General features: G+C 40.8%; 1 protein-coding gene across 2 annotated transcripts; it reads left to right on the top strand.

The window, feature by feature from the left end:
• Nucleotides 1-3,724: 3,724 nt before the first annotated feature.
• On the top strand, nt 3,725-14,040 carry LOC106606831 (uncharacterized). 2 transcript variants are annotated; one of them, XM_014203207.3, is made up of 13 exons: nt 3,725-3,881; nt 4,179-4,300; nt 4,628-4,762; nt 4,853-4,892; nt 5,126-5,197; nt 5,307-5,354; nt 11,668-11,782; nt 11,929-11,994; nt 12,144-12,215; nt 12,312-12,407; nt 12,613-12,738; nt 13,248-13,334; nt 13,477-14,040. In XM_014203207.3, the coding sequence occupies exons 1-13, from the start codon at nt 3,803-3,805 to the stop codon at nt 13,559-13,561; spliced, it is 1,143 nt and encodes a 380-aa protein (XP_014058682.3). In that variant the 5' UTR covers nt 3,725-3,802; the 3' UTR covers nt 13,562-14,040. The 2 variants fall into 2 exon arrangements, with proteins under 2 accessions (XP_014058682.3, XP_082832556.1); XM_082976430.1 differs by having other exon boundaries at nt 3,726-3,881; nt 12,610-12,738.
• Nucleotides 14,041-17,402: the final 3,362 nt, after the last annotated feature.

The following is a 17,402-nucleotide window of genomic DNA, read 5'->3' as shown; positions in this document are numbered from 1 at the left end:
GGCTCCATGCAAGATCTCACCTCGTGGGGCATCAATGATCATGAGGAAGGTGAGGGATCAGCCCAGAACTACACGGCAGGACCTGGTCAATGACCTGAAGAGAGCTGGGACCACAGTCTCAAAGAAAACCATTAGTATCACACTACGCCGTCATGGATAAAAATCCTGCAGCACATGCAAGGTCCCCCTGCTCAAGCCAACGCATGTCCAGGCCCGTCTGAAGTTTGCGAATGACCATCTGGATGATCCAGAGGAGGAATGGGAGAAGGTCATGTGGTCTGATGAGACAAAAATAGAGCTTTTGGTCTAAACTCCCCTCACCGTGTTTGGAGGAAGAAGAAGGATGAGTACAACCCCAAGAACACCATCTCAACCGTGAAGCATGGAGGTGGAAACATCATTCTTTGGGGATGCTTTTCTGCAAAGGGGACAGGACAACTGCACCGTATTGAGGGAAGGATGGATGGGGCCATGTATCGCGAGATCTTGGCCAACAACCTCCTTCCCTCAGTAAGAGCATTGAAGATGGGTCGTGGCTGGGTCTTCCAGCATGTCAACGACCTGAAGTGTACCTATGATTTGAAGTGTACCTATCATAAAAATTACAGACCTCTACATGCTTTGTAAGTAGGAAAACATGCAAATTCAGCAGTGTATCAAATACTTGTTCTCCCCACTGTACATGCCTGTCTGAAGTTTGCCAATGAACATCTGAATGACTCAGAGGACTACTGGGTGAAAGTGTTGTGGTCAGATGAGACCAAAATGGAGCTCTTTGGCATCAACTCAACTCGCCGTGTTTGGAGGAGGAGGAATGCTGCCTATGACCCCAAGAACACCATCCCCACCGTCAAACATGGAGGTGGAAACATTATGCTTTGGGGGTGTTTTTCTGCTAAAGGGACGGGACAACTTCACCGCATCAAAGGGACGATGGACGGGGCTATGTACCGTCAAATCTTGGGTGAGAACCTCCTTCCCTCAGCCAGGGCATTGAAAATGGGTCTTGGATGGGTATTCCAGCATAACAATGACCCAAAACACACGGCCAAGGCAACAAAGGAGTGGCTCAAGAAGAAGCACATTAAGGTCCTGGAGTGGCCTAGCCAGTCTCCAGACCTTAATCCCATAGAAAATCTGTGGAGGGAGCTGAAGGTTCGAGTTGCCAAACGTCAGCCTCGAAACCTTAATGACTTGGAGAAGATCTGCAAAGAGGAGTGGGACAAAATCCCTCCTGAGATGTGTGCAAACCTGGTGGCCAACTACAAGAAACATCTGACCTCTGTGATTGCCAACAAGGATTTTGCCACCAAGTACTAAGTCAAGTTTTGCAGAGGGGTGAAATACTTATTTCCCTCATTAAAATGCTAATCATTTTATAACATTTTTGACATGGGTTTTTCTGGATTCTTTTGTTGTTATTCTGTCTCTCACTGTTCAAATAAACCTACCATTAAAATTATAGACTGATTATTTCTTTGTCAGTGGGCAAACGTACAAAATCAGCAGGGGATCAAATACTTTTTTCCCTCACTGTACACACACGCACACGCACACACACACACACACACACACACGTGTCACACTAAGGCGCCTGGTTTCTACAGTAGCTACTGTAGACCCTCACAGATGTGATCAAGTACACAACTGTACTGAGTCCAAAGTACTGTACAGTATGTCTGTCTTTATTGGATGTCTGATGTGTTCACCAGTAACACACAGTAGACAATGATGGTATGGTACAGTATCTGGAGGATAATGAGTTTACTGATATGGACATTTCCCATACCTTTTGTCTGTGGTAGTGATACATATTATGTACTCCTCTTCTTCATACAGATGGACGGAAGGACAGACAGACAGGTGGGCTGAGTTTACCTGTGCAGACGGTTGATAGATTGGTACATGATGTCTCTCCCCCAGTAGTTTGCCTGTGTAGACGGTTGATAGATTGGTACATGATGCCTCTCCCTCAGTAGTTTGCCTGTGTAGACGGTTGATAGATTGGTACATGATGCCTCTCCCTCAGTAGTTTGCCTGTGTAGACGGTTGATAGATTGGTAAATGATGCCTCTCCCTCAGTAGTTTGCCTGTGTAGACGGTTGATAGATTGGTAAATGATGCCTCTCACTCAGTAGTTTCCCTGTGTAGACAGTTGATAGATTGGTACATGATGCCTCTCCCTCAGTAGTTTGCCTGTGTAGACGGTTGATAGATTGGTACATGATGCCTCTCACTCAGTAGTTTCCCTGTGTAGACGGATACCCCAAAAAACTACTTAAGTAGTATTTTTTTATATATTTTTAAATGATGCCTCTCCCTCAGTAGTTTCCCTGTGTAGACGGTTGATAGATTGTTACATGATGCCTCTCCCTCAGTAGTTTGCCTGTGTAGACGGTTGATAGATTGGTAAATGATGCCTCTCCCTCAGTAGTTTGCCTGTGTAGACGGTTGATAGATTGGTACATGATGCCTCTCCCTCAGTAGTTTGCCTGTGTAGACGGTTGATAGATTGGTACATGATGCCTCTCACTCAGTAGTTTCCCTGTGTAGACGGATACCCCAAAAAACTACTTAAGTAGTATTTTTTTATATATTTTTTTAAGTACTTTACACCACTTTTAAACAGCATGATCATTACACAGGTGCACCTTGTGCTGGGGACAATAAAAGGCCACTCTAAAATGTGCAGGTCTGTAACACAACACAATGCCACAGATGTTTCAAGTTTTGAGGGAGCGTGCAATTGGCATGCTGACTGCAGGATTGTCCACCAGAGCTGTTGCCAGATAATTTAATGTTAATTTCTCTATCCATAAGCCGACTCCAACATCATTTTAGAGAATTTGGCAGTACATCCAACCGGCCTCACAACCGCAGACCATGTGTATGGCGTCATGTGGGCGAACAGTTTTCTGATGTCAATGTTGTGAACAGAGTGCCCCATGGTGGCGGTGGGGTTATGGTATGGGCAGGCATAAGCTACGGACAATGAACACAATTGCATTTTATCGATGGCAATTTGAATGCACAGAGATACTGTGATGAGATCCTGAGGCCCATTGTTGTGCCATTCATCCGCTGCCATCACCTAATTTTTCAGCATAATAATGCACAGCCCCACGTCGCAAGAATCTGTACACAAATCCTGGAAGCTGAAAATGTGCATACTCACCAGACATGTCACCCATTGAGCATGTTTGGGATGCCATGGATCAACGTGTACAACAGTGTGTTCCAGTTCTAACTCCATGTCTTTATAAATCACAACTTTGAACACTTTGAGCAACGAGGCACAATAAAAGGTACAGCCCATATCAGTTACCTATTGAGAAAGTTAAACCAAAGACAGTACAGTATGAAGATAGGCTAAAATTGCTTCTTCAACAGAAATCCCTGATCACACTTGAAGGTGATGTCATAGCAATGTTGGCTAGCTAAGCTCATACACAGACACACGTCATCGGGTCTAACAGTCGTCTCGAGTCAATTTGCCATGTGCAGGCCGCCAAATCAAAGGCACTCTTTCGATATAAAGTAATTTTTTATGAAAATAGTTGGAGTAATAACATGTTCAAATACTTAAGATATTGGCTCAAATCTAGGTTGTGCCTTTGAATTTAGAGAAAATGAACAGCTAAGGAAGAATTAGTCTGCTTAGCAAGCGTTCCCACAATGTTGCGTATCAAGGTTTAGAAACTGTGGTGATACAGTCACTTATAACTCCTCCTGTTTTCTAAATTTAACTTCCTGAAGCAGGAAGAAGAAAAGTGAAACATTTTCTACAGAACCAGCAAGCAAGATGGCAGCTCTAAACAGACCACAGACTAAAATGTATCCATTCAGCCTGTTGTTTGTTTTTTTGGTGCTCCCGTATCAAGGTAAAGACTAAGTTGTAACAGTATTTGCACTTTAACATTGCTACATTGCTATAAAACTCCCTGAAGGCAGAAAGTTATCTTACTGTATTGTGTCATCTGGGCGAGGTCGGCTAGCAACCCGTTAGCCTCATGCACAACCTGTTTGTACCTGTGATTTGTTTAACTGTATTAGGAGCTCAAACATTGGTAGCTGCAGTCTATCTCTATTTCATTGTGTTTGTGTTTAAGGAAGTTTGTTAGTAACATTAAAGTAATGTTACATAGAAAGTTGTAATAACTGAATGTCTTCTTCCGTAGCTTGGTTAGCATGCTCTCCCATCAAGAAAATGGTCAGGTGTGAAGATTTGAGGACAGCAAATGGATATGTGTACCTATATGAAACTCTGGCTGGATCTGGAATTGAGGTGTACTCAAACAATGTTAGTGGAGATCTTATGGTTTTATGCAGGATATGTACTACAGACTTTGTCTTGATTCTCCACCCTTCCCCCAAGTGCACACTTCCCAACATGGATTTCACAATGTTGGAAAGTCCCTGCAGCTAATGTTTACAGCAATCCAATGCTTTTAACCATGGCGGGAAGTGTGCAAGTGTACACTTTGGGGAAAAGGGTGTAGAATCAGGACACAGACTGTATATGTTGGTATTGTTTTAAGACAATAAGTACTATGTTGTATGACAAATCAGGGCTCTTTGATTCAAACCTGAATTCAATTCTTTCTTTTCTTATGTGCTTTCCCCACAGACTCCAATAGCCTACCGTGGCATGAACAAGCCTTTTGATGCAAATGTTTCTGATAAGGTGATAAGTGTCAACAACAGTGCTGTCATCCTCTCTGAATGCCTGAATCTGACATTGACATTCTTTCATGTTCTCCAAGTGAGTCCTGTTATTATTTCACACAATTGACATTATTTGATGGTGAAAATTATTTTAGAGATACTTACTTCCCCTGTGTCTTCTCTTAAGGGCGTGGTTGAGGAGTGCCATTTGCATTACATTGTTGCAGGTAAAGAATGATTTTCCTAATTTCTTTCATTTTAAACTTCTTGCACTTTCATATTGGTACACATATCCAAGGCAGTTAACGCTAATTTCTCTGGATAAGAGCGTCTTTAAAATGTAAAAAATGTAGACTGACAATTCAACTGACATTTTAATTTACAATCCGACTGACACCCCGGGTGAGTACTCGAATATTAGCAAACTAATATCACCTCTTTGTCTGATCTTTGTCTGTAGAGAGGGAGCATGAGGCTGTGACAACTATCACTCTGACTGACAATCTGACTGACACCTCGGACGACATGTCAGGTAAGTACTCGTAACTAACATAAAGACAGCTCATTACTGTCTATAGCATCTCCATCTGTAATAAAGTATATATTCATTTGAAATTACTTTACTCTCTGATTAAACTCAGGAAATGGAGACAAAGCCAAAGCCACTACCCACACAAAGGAAATCACTGGTGAGTGTTTCCATATTGTTTCTTTTGTTTGACATTCTACTGTCACCACAGCTTCTTCTTCTGAACCCAATTATGGACAAATGCGATAAGACAAACAAACCCCTAACTAAATCAGCAAGAGTTTTGAACACTTTGGGTTCAGAATGTGGACTAGTTGATGTCTGGCGTGAGATCAAACTTCAAGCCAAAGATTATACTTTTCTAATGTACCCAACTCATATTCCAGAATAGACTACTTATTTTTTCCCAAAAGCTATCTGCTGTGAACAGTTGCTCTATTGGTACGTTTGATTTATCCAATCATGTCAAAATATATTTATCTGTGAACCTGAGCAGCTTTGTTCCTCTATCCAGAAATTAGAAACTTAATACATCTCTAATGGCAGATTAAAATTTCAGAGCAGAAATGCATTGTGGGATTGTGAATTACATACAAGATAATAGTGACCCTACTGTACATTTGATGCTTCCACTGTATGGGAGGCGGCAAAACCCACCCGAAGTGGTAAAATTATTTCATATACATAATTTAAGAAAAAGAACAGTGAGAAGTTGTGGGACATTAAAACCTCTTACATCTAGATGTTCCGCTAGCGGAACACCGCTCCAATATCCAATGATAGGGCGTGGCGCGAATTACAAACTCCTCAAAAATTCCAAAACTTCAATTTTTCAAACATATGACTATTTTACACCATTTTAAAGACAAGACTCTCCTTTATCTAACCACATTGTCCGATTTTCAAAAAGGCTTTACAACGAAAGCAAAACATTAGATTATGTCAGGAGAGTACCCAGCCAGAAATAATCAGACACCCATTTTTCAAGCTAGCATATAATGTCACAAAAACCAAAACCACAGCTAAATGCAGAACTAACCTTTGATCTTCATCAGATGACACTCCTAGAACATTATGTTATACAATACATGCATGTTTTGTTCAATCAAGTTCATATTTATATCAAAAACCAGCTTTTTACATTAGCATGTGACGTTCAGAACTAGCGTACCCACCGAAACTTCCAGTGAATTTACTAAATTACTCACGATAAACGTTCACAAAAAACATAACAATTATTTTAAGAATTATAGATACAGAACTCTTTTATGCAATCGCTATGTCCGATTTTAAAATAGCTTTTCGGTGAAAGCACATTTTGCAATATTCTGAGTAGATAGCCCGGCCATCATGGCTAGCTATTTTGACACCCACCAAGTTTGGCACTCACCAAACTCAGATTTACTATAAGAAAAATGTGATTACCTTTGCTGTTCTTCGTCAGAATGCACTCCCAGGACTTCTACTTCAACAACAAATGTTGGTTTGGTTCCAAATAATCCATAGTTATATCCAAATAGCTGCGTTTGTTCTTGCGTTCAAGACACTATCCGAAGGGTGACGCGCCGGTGCGTATCGTGACAAAAAAATGCAAAATATTCCATTACCGTACTTTGAAGCATGTCAAACGCTGTTTAAAATAAATTTTTATGCGATTTTTCTCGTAAAATAGCGATAATATTCCGACCGGGCGACGTTGTTTTCGTTCAAAGACTGAAAATGTAAAATGGACTCTTCACGTGCACGCGCGCACCCGTTTCATTGTTCTCAGATCGACCACTATCCAAATGCGCTACTGTTTTTCAGCCAGGGACTGCAGAGTCATCATTCAACGTTCTGGCGCCTTCTGAGAGCCTATGGGAGTCTTAGAAAATATCACGTTACAGCAGAGATCCTCTGTTTTCGATAAAGAGGCTATAGAAGGCCAAGAAATGGTCAGAGAGGGCACTTCCTGTTTAGAATCTTCTCAGGTTTTGGCCTGCCATATGAGTTCTGTTATACTCACAGACACCATTCAAACAGTTTTAGAAACTTTAGGGTATTTTCTATCCAAATCAAACAATTATATGCATATTCTAGTTTCTGGGCAGGAGTAATAACCAGATTAAATCGGGTACGTTTTTTATCCGGCCGTGAAAATACTGCCCCCTATCCTAAACAGGTTAAGAAAGATGCGAACAATTGCACAAAAGGTTTTCTACTGAGAATTGGAGGCACGTAAATCTTGAAGCAAACTAAATCTTTAACAAACTCGCCATATCAATGATAACATGTTCCATGTTGACAAAAACATATGAATATGATAACCAAGTTAGCTCCTTGCCTATCAATTAAAAAAGGAGCAACCAGAATGCACGTTACACTCCCCTCTTTAGCAAAATGAAAGACCTCATCCGTTGGTCCACTCTCCCATAACAATGATTGGAGGATAAACATAATACTGGTAAAACCTGAGTCTATGGGGTCTGACTCTGCCCAATTTCCAACTTTACTATTGGTCAGCCCAAACTCGTAAATTGTTGTCTGGGACTTTGGGCAGATATGACTCCCTATGGGTTCAGATTGAATATCAATCTAGCCATCCTTTACCTCTGAATCAGTTTCATCATATTTGTGATAACAGTAAGTACACATTAATGGCATGGGCAGACTGTAGAATGCACTTGGGTATTTCAAACATGTTTTTTTATATGCTCCTATTTCTTGTTGCCCAATGTGTTCTTAAAAGTCGGCCTTCATAATTGGTGCCCGCTGGGTCGTAGGAGGATCGCAGACTTGTTCCATAGTGGATTAAATACAATGAAGGGATTTATCCAAATCCATACTGAATATAACATCCCTGGTACACATTTGTTTTAAGTGCCTTCAAATCAGAAATGTTATCTTTATATTTATCAAAGAATTAAAGGTGAGATCTCAGTTATCAGAAGTTAAGAATGAATAACCACATCTATATTAGCAAGCAATACTTGCTAAGATGTATTGTACATTATCCAAACATTATGAATCCTCCTTTGTTTCACTTCAAAGGATGTGGGAAAATGACTTAGGCACGGAATTTGATGAGGAGGTATGACTTGAGATCTGTAATAAGATCCACTTCCCATTTACTAGTCCCAATATTAAGGAGACTAACTACAAATTAATGTTCAAGTTTTAGCTTACCCCTGTTGAATTAATGTTCAAGTTTTAGCTTACCCCTGTTGAATTAAACTATGTTCCCAGACACCAAATTGCCTGAAGTGTAAGACAGAGAAAGTACCTTTTTTTAATCTATTCTGGCATTGCAATAAGCTAATGGATTTCTGGCACTCTATTCATACAGCCTCTCAGATCATTTAGATATGGTATTGGTACAATCCAGCGGCGGTTGGTGCTGTTTATGATGAGGGAGGACGATAAACATTTTTATGGGCCTTATTTCTATTACAGCATATTGGATGACTGTCATTCATATTCCATTCACCCAGCTCAATGTAACATTGATAGACTTAGGGTCTTACATGATACTCTAATTTTGCCTATAGCCTTTATGAATTTGCTACAAGGTCGAGATACATTTTAGTAATCAAGATGACAGACAGTCACACATTCAATACCGCCTTGCACACTCTGGCCTGCATCTAGCTGATCTAGGGTGTAATCATTAGTCCAACAGTTGCAAACAAGAGTTACTATTGGACAAATTCAGGTATGTTTATCCCAGTTTCGTTCCATTTGCTTCCGTTTAAGAAATATTTTTCAACAGAATCGGCTGAATGAATACACCCCGATCAAACGCAAAAACAGTTCACTTTCATAGGAGCCAGATCGTTGTATAATTCCTTCTCGTATCTATGCCCTCTCCTCCTCTCACCTTTTCTTTCTCTCTCTTTGAGTCAACTACTCACCACATTTTATGCACTGCAGTGCTAGCTAGCTGTAGCTTTTTTTCAGTACTAGATTAATTTGCTGATCCTTTGATTGGGTGGGCAACATGTCAGTTCATGCTGCAAGAGCTCTAATAGGTTGGAGGATGTCTTCCGGAAGTTGTCATAGTTTCTGTGTATGTCTATGGAAGTGGATGAGAACCACGAGCGTTCTAGGTTTTGTATTGAAGTCAGTGTTCCCAGAGGAGGAAGGAAACTAGCTGTCCTCTGGCTACAGCATGGTGCTACCCTACAGAGTGCTGTTGAGGCTACTGTAGACCTTCATTGCAAAACAGTGAATATATTTAGTATAATTTTATCTAAAAACGATCACTTTTTGAATGTTATAATATTTTTATTAATATGAAATTATATGAGGAGGATGGTTCTACCCTTCCTCCTCTGAGGAGCTTCCACTAGTACAGTACCCAAGCCTTTACCTCCTTAATCAAATGCTGAATACTGCACTTGATTCAGACAAGATAAGGTTGCTGACAACTTACTTTGCAAATAAATGTATTTTTGTGCGTTGGAAAAATGACAACCAACCCACTTTTCATCTGTGGCTAAAACAAGTTGAAAACTTCTTGCCATTAGAAAAATGAATAATGGACTTACAGAACTGCAGATCCACATTCTTGAAGGTATAGTTTTTATTGAAAAAAGCTCTTAAAATAGTACTTCTATTTCTTATTTTATCTACATTTATTGCACTAGTTGTTTGAAAATCTCTGAAAATGTGTCTGCATTAACACTAACAGTATTGTGATATAACAGTATATCTGCTGCTATCAATAGCTAAGTTGTAATACTAACTGCTTTATTTAGTTTTGTATGGAATGTATTTTCTGTTAGTCTTTATAATTGTTTATTTATTATACAGTTTTAGTCGGAAGTTTACATACACCATAGCCAAATATATTTAAACTCAGTTTTTCCACAATTCCTGACATTTAATCCTAGTAAAAAATTCCCTGTCTTTAAGAATGTGAAATGTCAGAATAATAGTAGAGAGAATTATTTATTTCAGCTTTTATTTATTTCATCACATTCTCAGTGGGTCAGAAGTTTACATACACTCAATTAGTATTTGGTAGCATTGCCTTTAAATTGTTTAGCTTGGGTCAAACGTTTCGGGTAGTCTTCCATAAGCTTCCCACAATAAGTTGGGTGAATTTTGGCCCATTCCTCCTGACAGAGCTGGTGTAACTGAGTCAGGTTTGTAGGCTTCCTTGCTCGCACACACTTTTTCAGTCTGCCCACAAATATTCTATAGGATTGAAGTCAGGGCTTTGTGATGGCCACTCCAATACCTTGACTTTGTTGTCCTTAAGCCATTTTGCCTCAACTTGTGAAGTATGCTTGGGGTCATTGTCCATTTGGAAGACCCATTTGCGACCAAGCTTTAACTTCCTGACAGATGTCTTGAGATGTTGCTTCAATATATCCACATCATTTTCCTACCTCATGATGCCATCTATTTAGTGAAGTGCACCAGTCCCTCCTGCAGCAAAGCACCCCCACAACATGATGCTGCCACCCCCGTGCTTCACGGTTGGGATGGTGTTCTTCAGCTTGCAAGCATCCCCCTTTTTCCTCCAAACATAAGGATGGTCATTATGGCCAAACAGTTATATTTTTGTTTCATCAGACCAGAGGACATTTCTCCAAAAAGTACCATATTTGTTTCCATGTGCAGTTGCAAACCATAGTCTGGCTTTTTTATGGCGGTTTTGGAGCAGTTGCTTCTTCCTTGCTGAGCGGCCATTCAGGTTATGTCGATATAGGACTCGTTTTACTGTGGATATAGATACTTTTGTACCTGTTTTCTCCAGCATCTTCACAAGGTCCTTTGCTGCTGTTCTGGGATTGATTTGCACTTTTCGTACCAAAGTACGTTCATCTCTAGGAGACAGAACGCATCTCCTTCCTGAGCGGTATGACGGCTGCGTGGTCCCATGGTGTTCATACTTCGGTACTATTGTTTGTACAGATGAACGTGGTACCTTCAGGTGTTTGGAAATTGCTCCCAAGGATGAACCAGACTTGTGGAGGTCTACAATTTGTTTTCTGAGGTCTTGACTGATTTCTTTTGATTTTCCCATGATGTCAAGCAAAGAGGCACTAAGTTTGAAGGTAGGCCTTGACATACATCCACAGGTACACCTCCAATTGACTCAAATGATGTCAATTAGCCTATCAGAAGCTTCTAAAGCCATGACATCAACTTAGTGTATGTAAACTTCTGACCCACTGGAATTGTGATACAATGAATTATAAGTGAAATAATCTGTCTGTAAACAATTGTTGGAAAAATTACTTGTGTCATGCACAAAGTAGATGTCCTAACCGACTTGCCAAAACTATAGTTTGCTAACAAGAAATTTGGGGAGTGGTTGAAAAACGAGTTTTATTGACTCCAACCTAAGTGTATGTAAACTTCCGACTTCAACTGTAAATATTATATACACAGTATGTGTCATGTTTTGTTCCTTTACATGATACTTCTATAGCACAGTTTAACAGGATCTCAACAACTGACGTAGACAGCTTTTTGTTTTTCAGCTGGTGTTCTGGTTATCTTGGTTCTGCTGCTGGGAATTGCTGGTTTCTTAGCGTACAGATATGCTGGTTTCTTAGCGTACAGATATGGCTGCATTCCTTGGAGAGACAAACATCGGTGAGTACCTTTTATGTTCTGCAGCAACAATAGTGCTCAGAGTGTACAGCCAGTCAGCTTAGCTGTCCAAAATGAATTCAGAGAGGATAAACTTAGGACTTAGGACTGAACGCAACCTTTCCTTTGTTCATCACACACCACAACAGATTTGCTCTTGCACAGCCAGCTTGGCTGGGTCGGGACTACCTTAACACCAACAGGGAAAACCAGAGGTGAGTCAGACTCAGTCAACCTGAGGACATTTTTAGTAGCTACGTGGTTTAATGTGCTTCATGATAAATTACTAAATATCAGTAATCATGCCAGACAACAGCTTAGAGCAGCAAGAAGTAACACGTGTTGTTGTTTTAACTTCTCTAAGGGACAACGGAGATCCTGATGATCCAGCTGCTGAGGACGCTGAATCTCTCCGATCTGTGCTTGTCGTTGGCAGGTTAGACAGCCTATCTGTTGAATGTAATATTTATGCTCCTACTATACTTCATGTCTTCCTCAATCTATAACTGCATTTGTCCCTTTGAACCATCAGGGACCAGGGGGATGGGGTGGAAGAGGAGAGGGAGCCACCACACAGTCAGGAGACACATGTTGAGTCCTCTCTGCTGAATGGACATCTTGTGAACAGGTTAACCTTTCTCTGAGAAAGACCCTCATTACTTCATTACCGGTTGGGTCTCACTATCCTCAGTCAGAGCTGATCCCATGAGTCATTGATCCCACAGGTTTAATAGAAAGACCCGTTTGTTTAACACATGATCCTTATATTGTAATACCTGTAATACCTAATAAGCATGTTAAATGCTCATGCGTGTTAAAAAAATGTTTAGCAGTCAAGGAGAGAGCGGTGAGCCAAGCGAGAGGTTCGTTCAGCCAATGGGCAGTGAGGGAACAGATACTGAATTCTCTCAGAAGAGACATGCTGGATTTCCTCTGGTGAATGGAAACCATAAGGCCAGGTGAACTTTACCACATGATGAATACCTTGATAGATCTTCATTGAATGATACAGATGTAGGATCTTAATTTGAGACGGTTTGCTACAGCAGGAAAATAATCCTGCAGCAACAGGAAATGTGAATTGTTGTGTGTTGATACATTTTTCATTAGGGCAAATCAAATCGGTCATTTTAAAGTGGAAATTACCAACTTTAGAAGCCTTTTTAAACTTTGAATACCCTACAAGTTTGCATTTCCTGCTGTGCAGGAAAATGCTCAGCAACAAAAGAATGATCAAATTAAGATCGTACCTCTGTAATCTCACAATGGGTCATGTAATAACGTTTGTCTTGTGGTGGATCAATGATGATGTCAGGTAAACTTGACTACATAATGATACATCCACAACTCATTGGGTATAATGTCACCAACCACATTTTCCCAGGGTTCATTTTAGCCTCTGTCTCTTTAGGGAACAGCATTATGGTGGATGATGAATGTGAATGTTGATGTCTTACTTTTCCAACAGGGTTAATGATCAGACTAAGGAACCGACTACTGGTGCACAGAGTCCAGGACCTCCTCAGATGAATGGAGGACCTCCCATGTCTGACAGGTGATATTGTAACTATTGCTAAAGTAACACTGTTCTGAGCTTTTTCTCCACTGTATTTTAATTGTAGGTACAGGATTGTACAATAACCATGTTTTTTCCATGTTTCCTGATCCAGCCTGTCTTACTCTGTTCTGTGTCTAAGGTTGGAGAACAACCCTGTTGGTCAGCGGATGAAGAAAACTGCTCTGGTGAACAAGCAGGACCAGGACTGGTCAACAATGGCATGAAGCCAGTTGAAAATATATAGCATATAAGATTAAACTAAGTGTAAATATAATAATATATAACATGATATACACTGTAATATAAAACAGTATAATATAATATAATATAATATGATATAATATCGTAACACTTACTTGAAGCTGCTTCTTCTATAGTGTTATATATTCTAATGAATGCATTCTTAACAACATGAATGATGCATTAATGCATTCATAGGACATAACTGTATAGTAAAATGCTAGTATACTGTGCTGGTAAGCTGCTAGCTGTGGGGTTGCCCCCAGCTGTGGTTTCTATTATTCAGAGTATCTACGCTCAACTGTGGTTCAAATCCAAAGTTTTTAGCTTAGTTGTTACCGTAAACTGGCCCTTCTTAGAGACAAAGTTATGGAAAATGCTGTATAACTACTTACCATTCTGAAGTGTAACAGTCAGGTTTTTATGTAACAACTGTTAATCCCTTTTTTAAATGTTTATTTATATATTTGTTTGCTTTGATTTGATTGAATTAGTATGACTAATGCTTCAATGACCATGCATTATTTTACCCTCCCGTATAGAGGGATATTATTTTACCCTCCCGTATAGAGGGATATTATTTTACCCTCCCGTATAGAGGGATATTATTTTACCCTCCCGTATAGAGGGATATTATTTTACCCTCCCGTATAGAGGGATATTATTTTACCCTCCCGTATAGAGGGATATTATTTTACCCTCCCATATAGAAGGATATTCTTTTAGTGACTAAAACATTTTCCATTATTTGTATGCAAAATATGTTTAATTAAAACATATATATTTCTTCTCATACCACATGCTGTATTTTCTTCAAATATAATTGGAGCACAGAGACACCCTTTAGGAGCGGAAGACAATCTGCTCATCTAATATCCTACTTGGCTTAGATGAGAAAGGGAATGCAGAGAGGTGTGAAAGAGAGGACACTACTCTGTAGCAAACACTAACAGAGAGAAGGAGAGAACACTGTGGTGCATAGATAGAGGGGGGGGGGGAATAAAGGAGAATCATAGCCTACTATCACTACCTTGACACATACTGTATAATAGAGGAACATAGCTAATTCCAAACACTTGAGGGCAGTAAAGAACCAGGAAGAACCCAGTGACATCACCAGTGCTGGTTCAGTCTTAGTTTAATAGCTGACTGTCTATTATTACAGCGATGTTAGGTTCTGTGAGTGATGTGTACTACTCATGCCATCTCAGAGTGCCCAAAATGGCCACTAACCTTGGCAAGGGCTATTTCGACCTTTCTGCTGAGATGGCCTCACCTCTGTGGCTGTGTGAGTGCTGGGGAGTGGAGGAGTGTATCTGGGGTGACAGGGAGGCCGTGTGAATGATGCAGATTGCCCCTCTATCTGTCTGCCTAGTAGGCCCTAGGCGTGTGTTCACGTGTGTCTTTTATTGTAACAGTGCTGAAGTGTGGGGTGACTGGGTGGTCAAGGCTGGAGAGCTCCCCCACAGGGACTACCACTGAGGAGGCACAGTAGGGGCCAGGAGAGGGAGGAGTGTGTGTATCATACATGTACTACAATGTACGAAACACACACATTATATTTTGTATGAAACACACACACACACACACACCAAGCAGACAGAGCAAAGGAGCAGAGGGACAGGATTGATGATGATGGTAGTAGGAAGCCATATAATTATGAATTAAGACGCTCTGATGCACATAATAATTAGCTAAGAGCTAATTAGCTAACGATCAGATTCTACAATGGCCAGGATTATGAGCCATCAAGGAAACGAACCCCTCCAGGAGAAACTTATCAAACACTGATGACACACTATCAGTAACAAGGAGCTTTCAAGGGAGGCTGGATACTGTACTACAAACCCCTTCACTTCAATGTAGGGCCCTCACATCACAAACTATAAGTTAAGGGGAAGTGAACACTACAGAAACATTCATGCTTGTAGTTTGTTGTTGCCATGGCAAACTCACTAATGTAGTTTCACTTCCTGTGAATGGCCGGCTTTCTGCTATGAAACATCCAAAATGGTGGTTGTACAGTACTGCACCATACTGCTATCCATGTTTGCATTATCATACGGCTCACTAAGTCTACTGTATACCCAAGCAACTCTTCACATTTTTTAAGTAATCTGCCCAGCCCTGACTGAAACCACCCACCTCTGTTCTCAATGTCTGCCACTGGTGCTCAGGACCATTTGTTATGAACAACCGTTGATTTCTCAGCATGAACTAACCCTCCTCACCCTCCTCAACATAGAATAACCTTGTTGGTCGTCTTCCAATCATGGTGGGCGTACAGGACCAGTCGCTAACCAACCAACCCTGAGTGGGAGTGAGAACATGACTCGTATTGAAACAACGTCTCCTTTCTCTCGCCTTTCTTTAGCTTTTCTTTGATTGTTTTGTTTGTTTGAAGGCCTTGGATAGAAGACAAGAAAAATAATCAACCCACCCACAGTTACATCTGCATGTGGTTGAGAAGAGAGCTTACTCAGAGCAAGGCAGAGGCAGGGAGTGTTGAGTCTTGTACTCCTGTTGGTACGAGGCTGAGGTTTAATACACCACCATACTCAGATCCCATCACCCTGCAGGCCAAACCATGAATAAATCATTAGCACTTAAAGACACCTTTTCATTTTCAGCTTGAAAGACACCCACACAGCATTAGAATGAATGCACATGGAAAGATTGTAGGGAAACTCTAGTCCATTATTGACACAAGGTAGTTCGATTTTAAATAGTTTTTTATTAATATGTGCTGATACAGGGTCGCGCTGACCTGCGATGACGCAAACGCTCACAGAAAACCACCACCCCCTTTGACCCAGATAGACAGACAGCTGTCAAAGCAATGACGTGAGAAAAGAATCACACATCAGTCCTCAAATAAAAAAATAACAAAACTGAATCAAGGTTTTACATCAACCTCTCTTTAGAAAGGATTCAGCAGTACAGAATAAATGAATGGCGAAAAACCCATCATAGTAAAATCTAAGAGAAGTACTCTAAATGGAGATGTACACATTATCATCACCCCAATGGCACACGATCAGTACTCAGTCCTAAAAGTTCCTACTGATGATGAACCTCCCAAACTGAGCCCTTCCGTCCATACGCCCAGCAACAGTTCTACCAGTTGTCACTCATCTCTTACCAACACTTCTCTGCCTTAGACTGTCTACCTGTCTGGTCATTCCTAATGTCTAATACTGTCTGGCTGGGTCTGACCAATGAACATACTGACCTGCTACTAACAGCATCACAGCCCCTCCTACAGTATAGAGCCCAGAACACCTCATGCATATTTCCCAGACCCTGCCCATGTACACTTACAGCCATGCAGAACACTCACCAATAGACCTTGATAGGTGGCTGGCCACTTAGACCAGCATCTCTAGCCTACAGTGACCAGTCAGCCTCGTGGGGAGTATGTGTGTCCCATGGAGCTGCTCACTATAGAGATGGTTCATCAGTGTCCCATAGCATTAGTCATCCACACATGCAGAGTTTCAGACACAGTTCAGATCAGAGTCACACAGTCAGAGGAGCCAGAGTACTGGGATGTGTGTTCAGAAATAGAAAAACATGCCTACAAAAATGAATAGGTCAACGTCAGCCTGCTCCTAGCTCCTACAGTTACGTGGATCGACTTTGAACATGTAAACGGTAAATCCCTTATGATCTTTTATGATCTCTAGCGCCACTTCACTGTACACAGTAGTTTAAACTACCTAACCTGACTGGACATGTATGTGTGTTACTATGCGTGTAGTGTGTGTGTGTGTGTGTGTGTGTGTGTGTGTGTGTGTGTGTGTGTGTGTGTGTGTGTGTGTGTGT

Source organism: Salmo salar, chromosome 06 (genome assembly GCF_965601325.2).
Source record: "Salmo salar chromosome 06, fSalSal1, whole genome shotgun sequence".
Lineage (NCBI taxonomy): Eukaryota > Metazoa > Chordata > Actinopteri > Salmoniformes > Salmonidae > Salmo > Salmo salar.
This window is presented reverse-complemented; position numbering and strand designations above follow the sequence as displayed.

What these genes read in the sequence shown, in the direction of transcription:
- LOC106606831 (XM_082976430.1), top strand. Translation starts at nt 3,803, where the DNA reads ATGGCAGCTCTAAACAGACCACAGACTAAAATGTATCCATTCAGCCTG. An exon ending in CATTCTTTCATGTTCTCCAA is followed by an intron (nt 4,763 to 4,852) that starts GTGAGTCCTGTT and finishes TCTTCTCTTAAG; the next exon opens with GGCGTGGTTGAGGAGTGCCA. An exon ending in ACCAACAGGGAAAACCAGAG is followed by an intron (nt 11,995 to 12,143) that starts GTGAGTCAGACT and finishes AACTTCTCTAAG; the next exon opens with GGACAACGGAGATCCTGATG.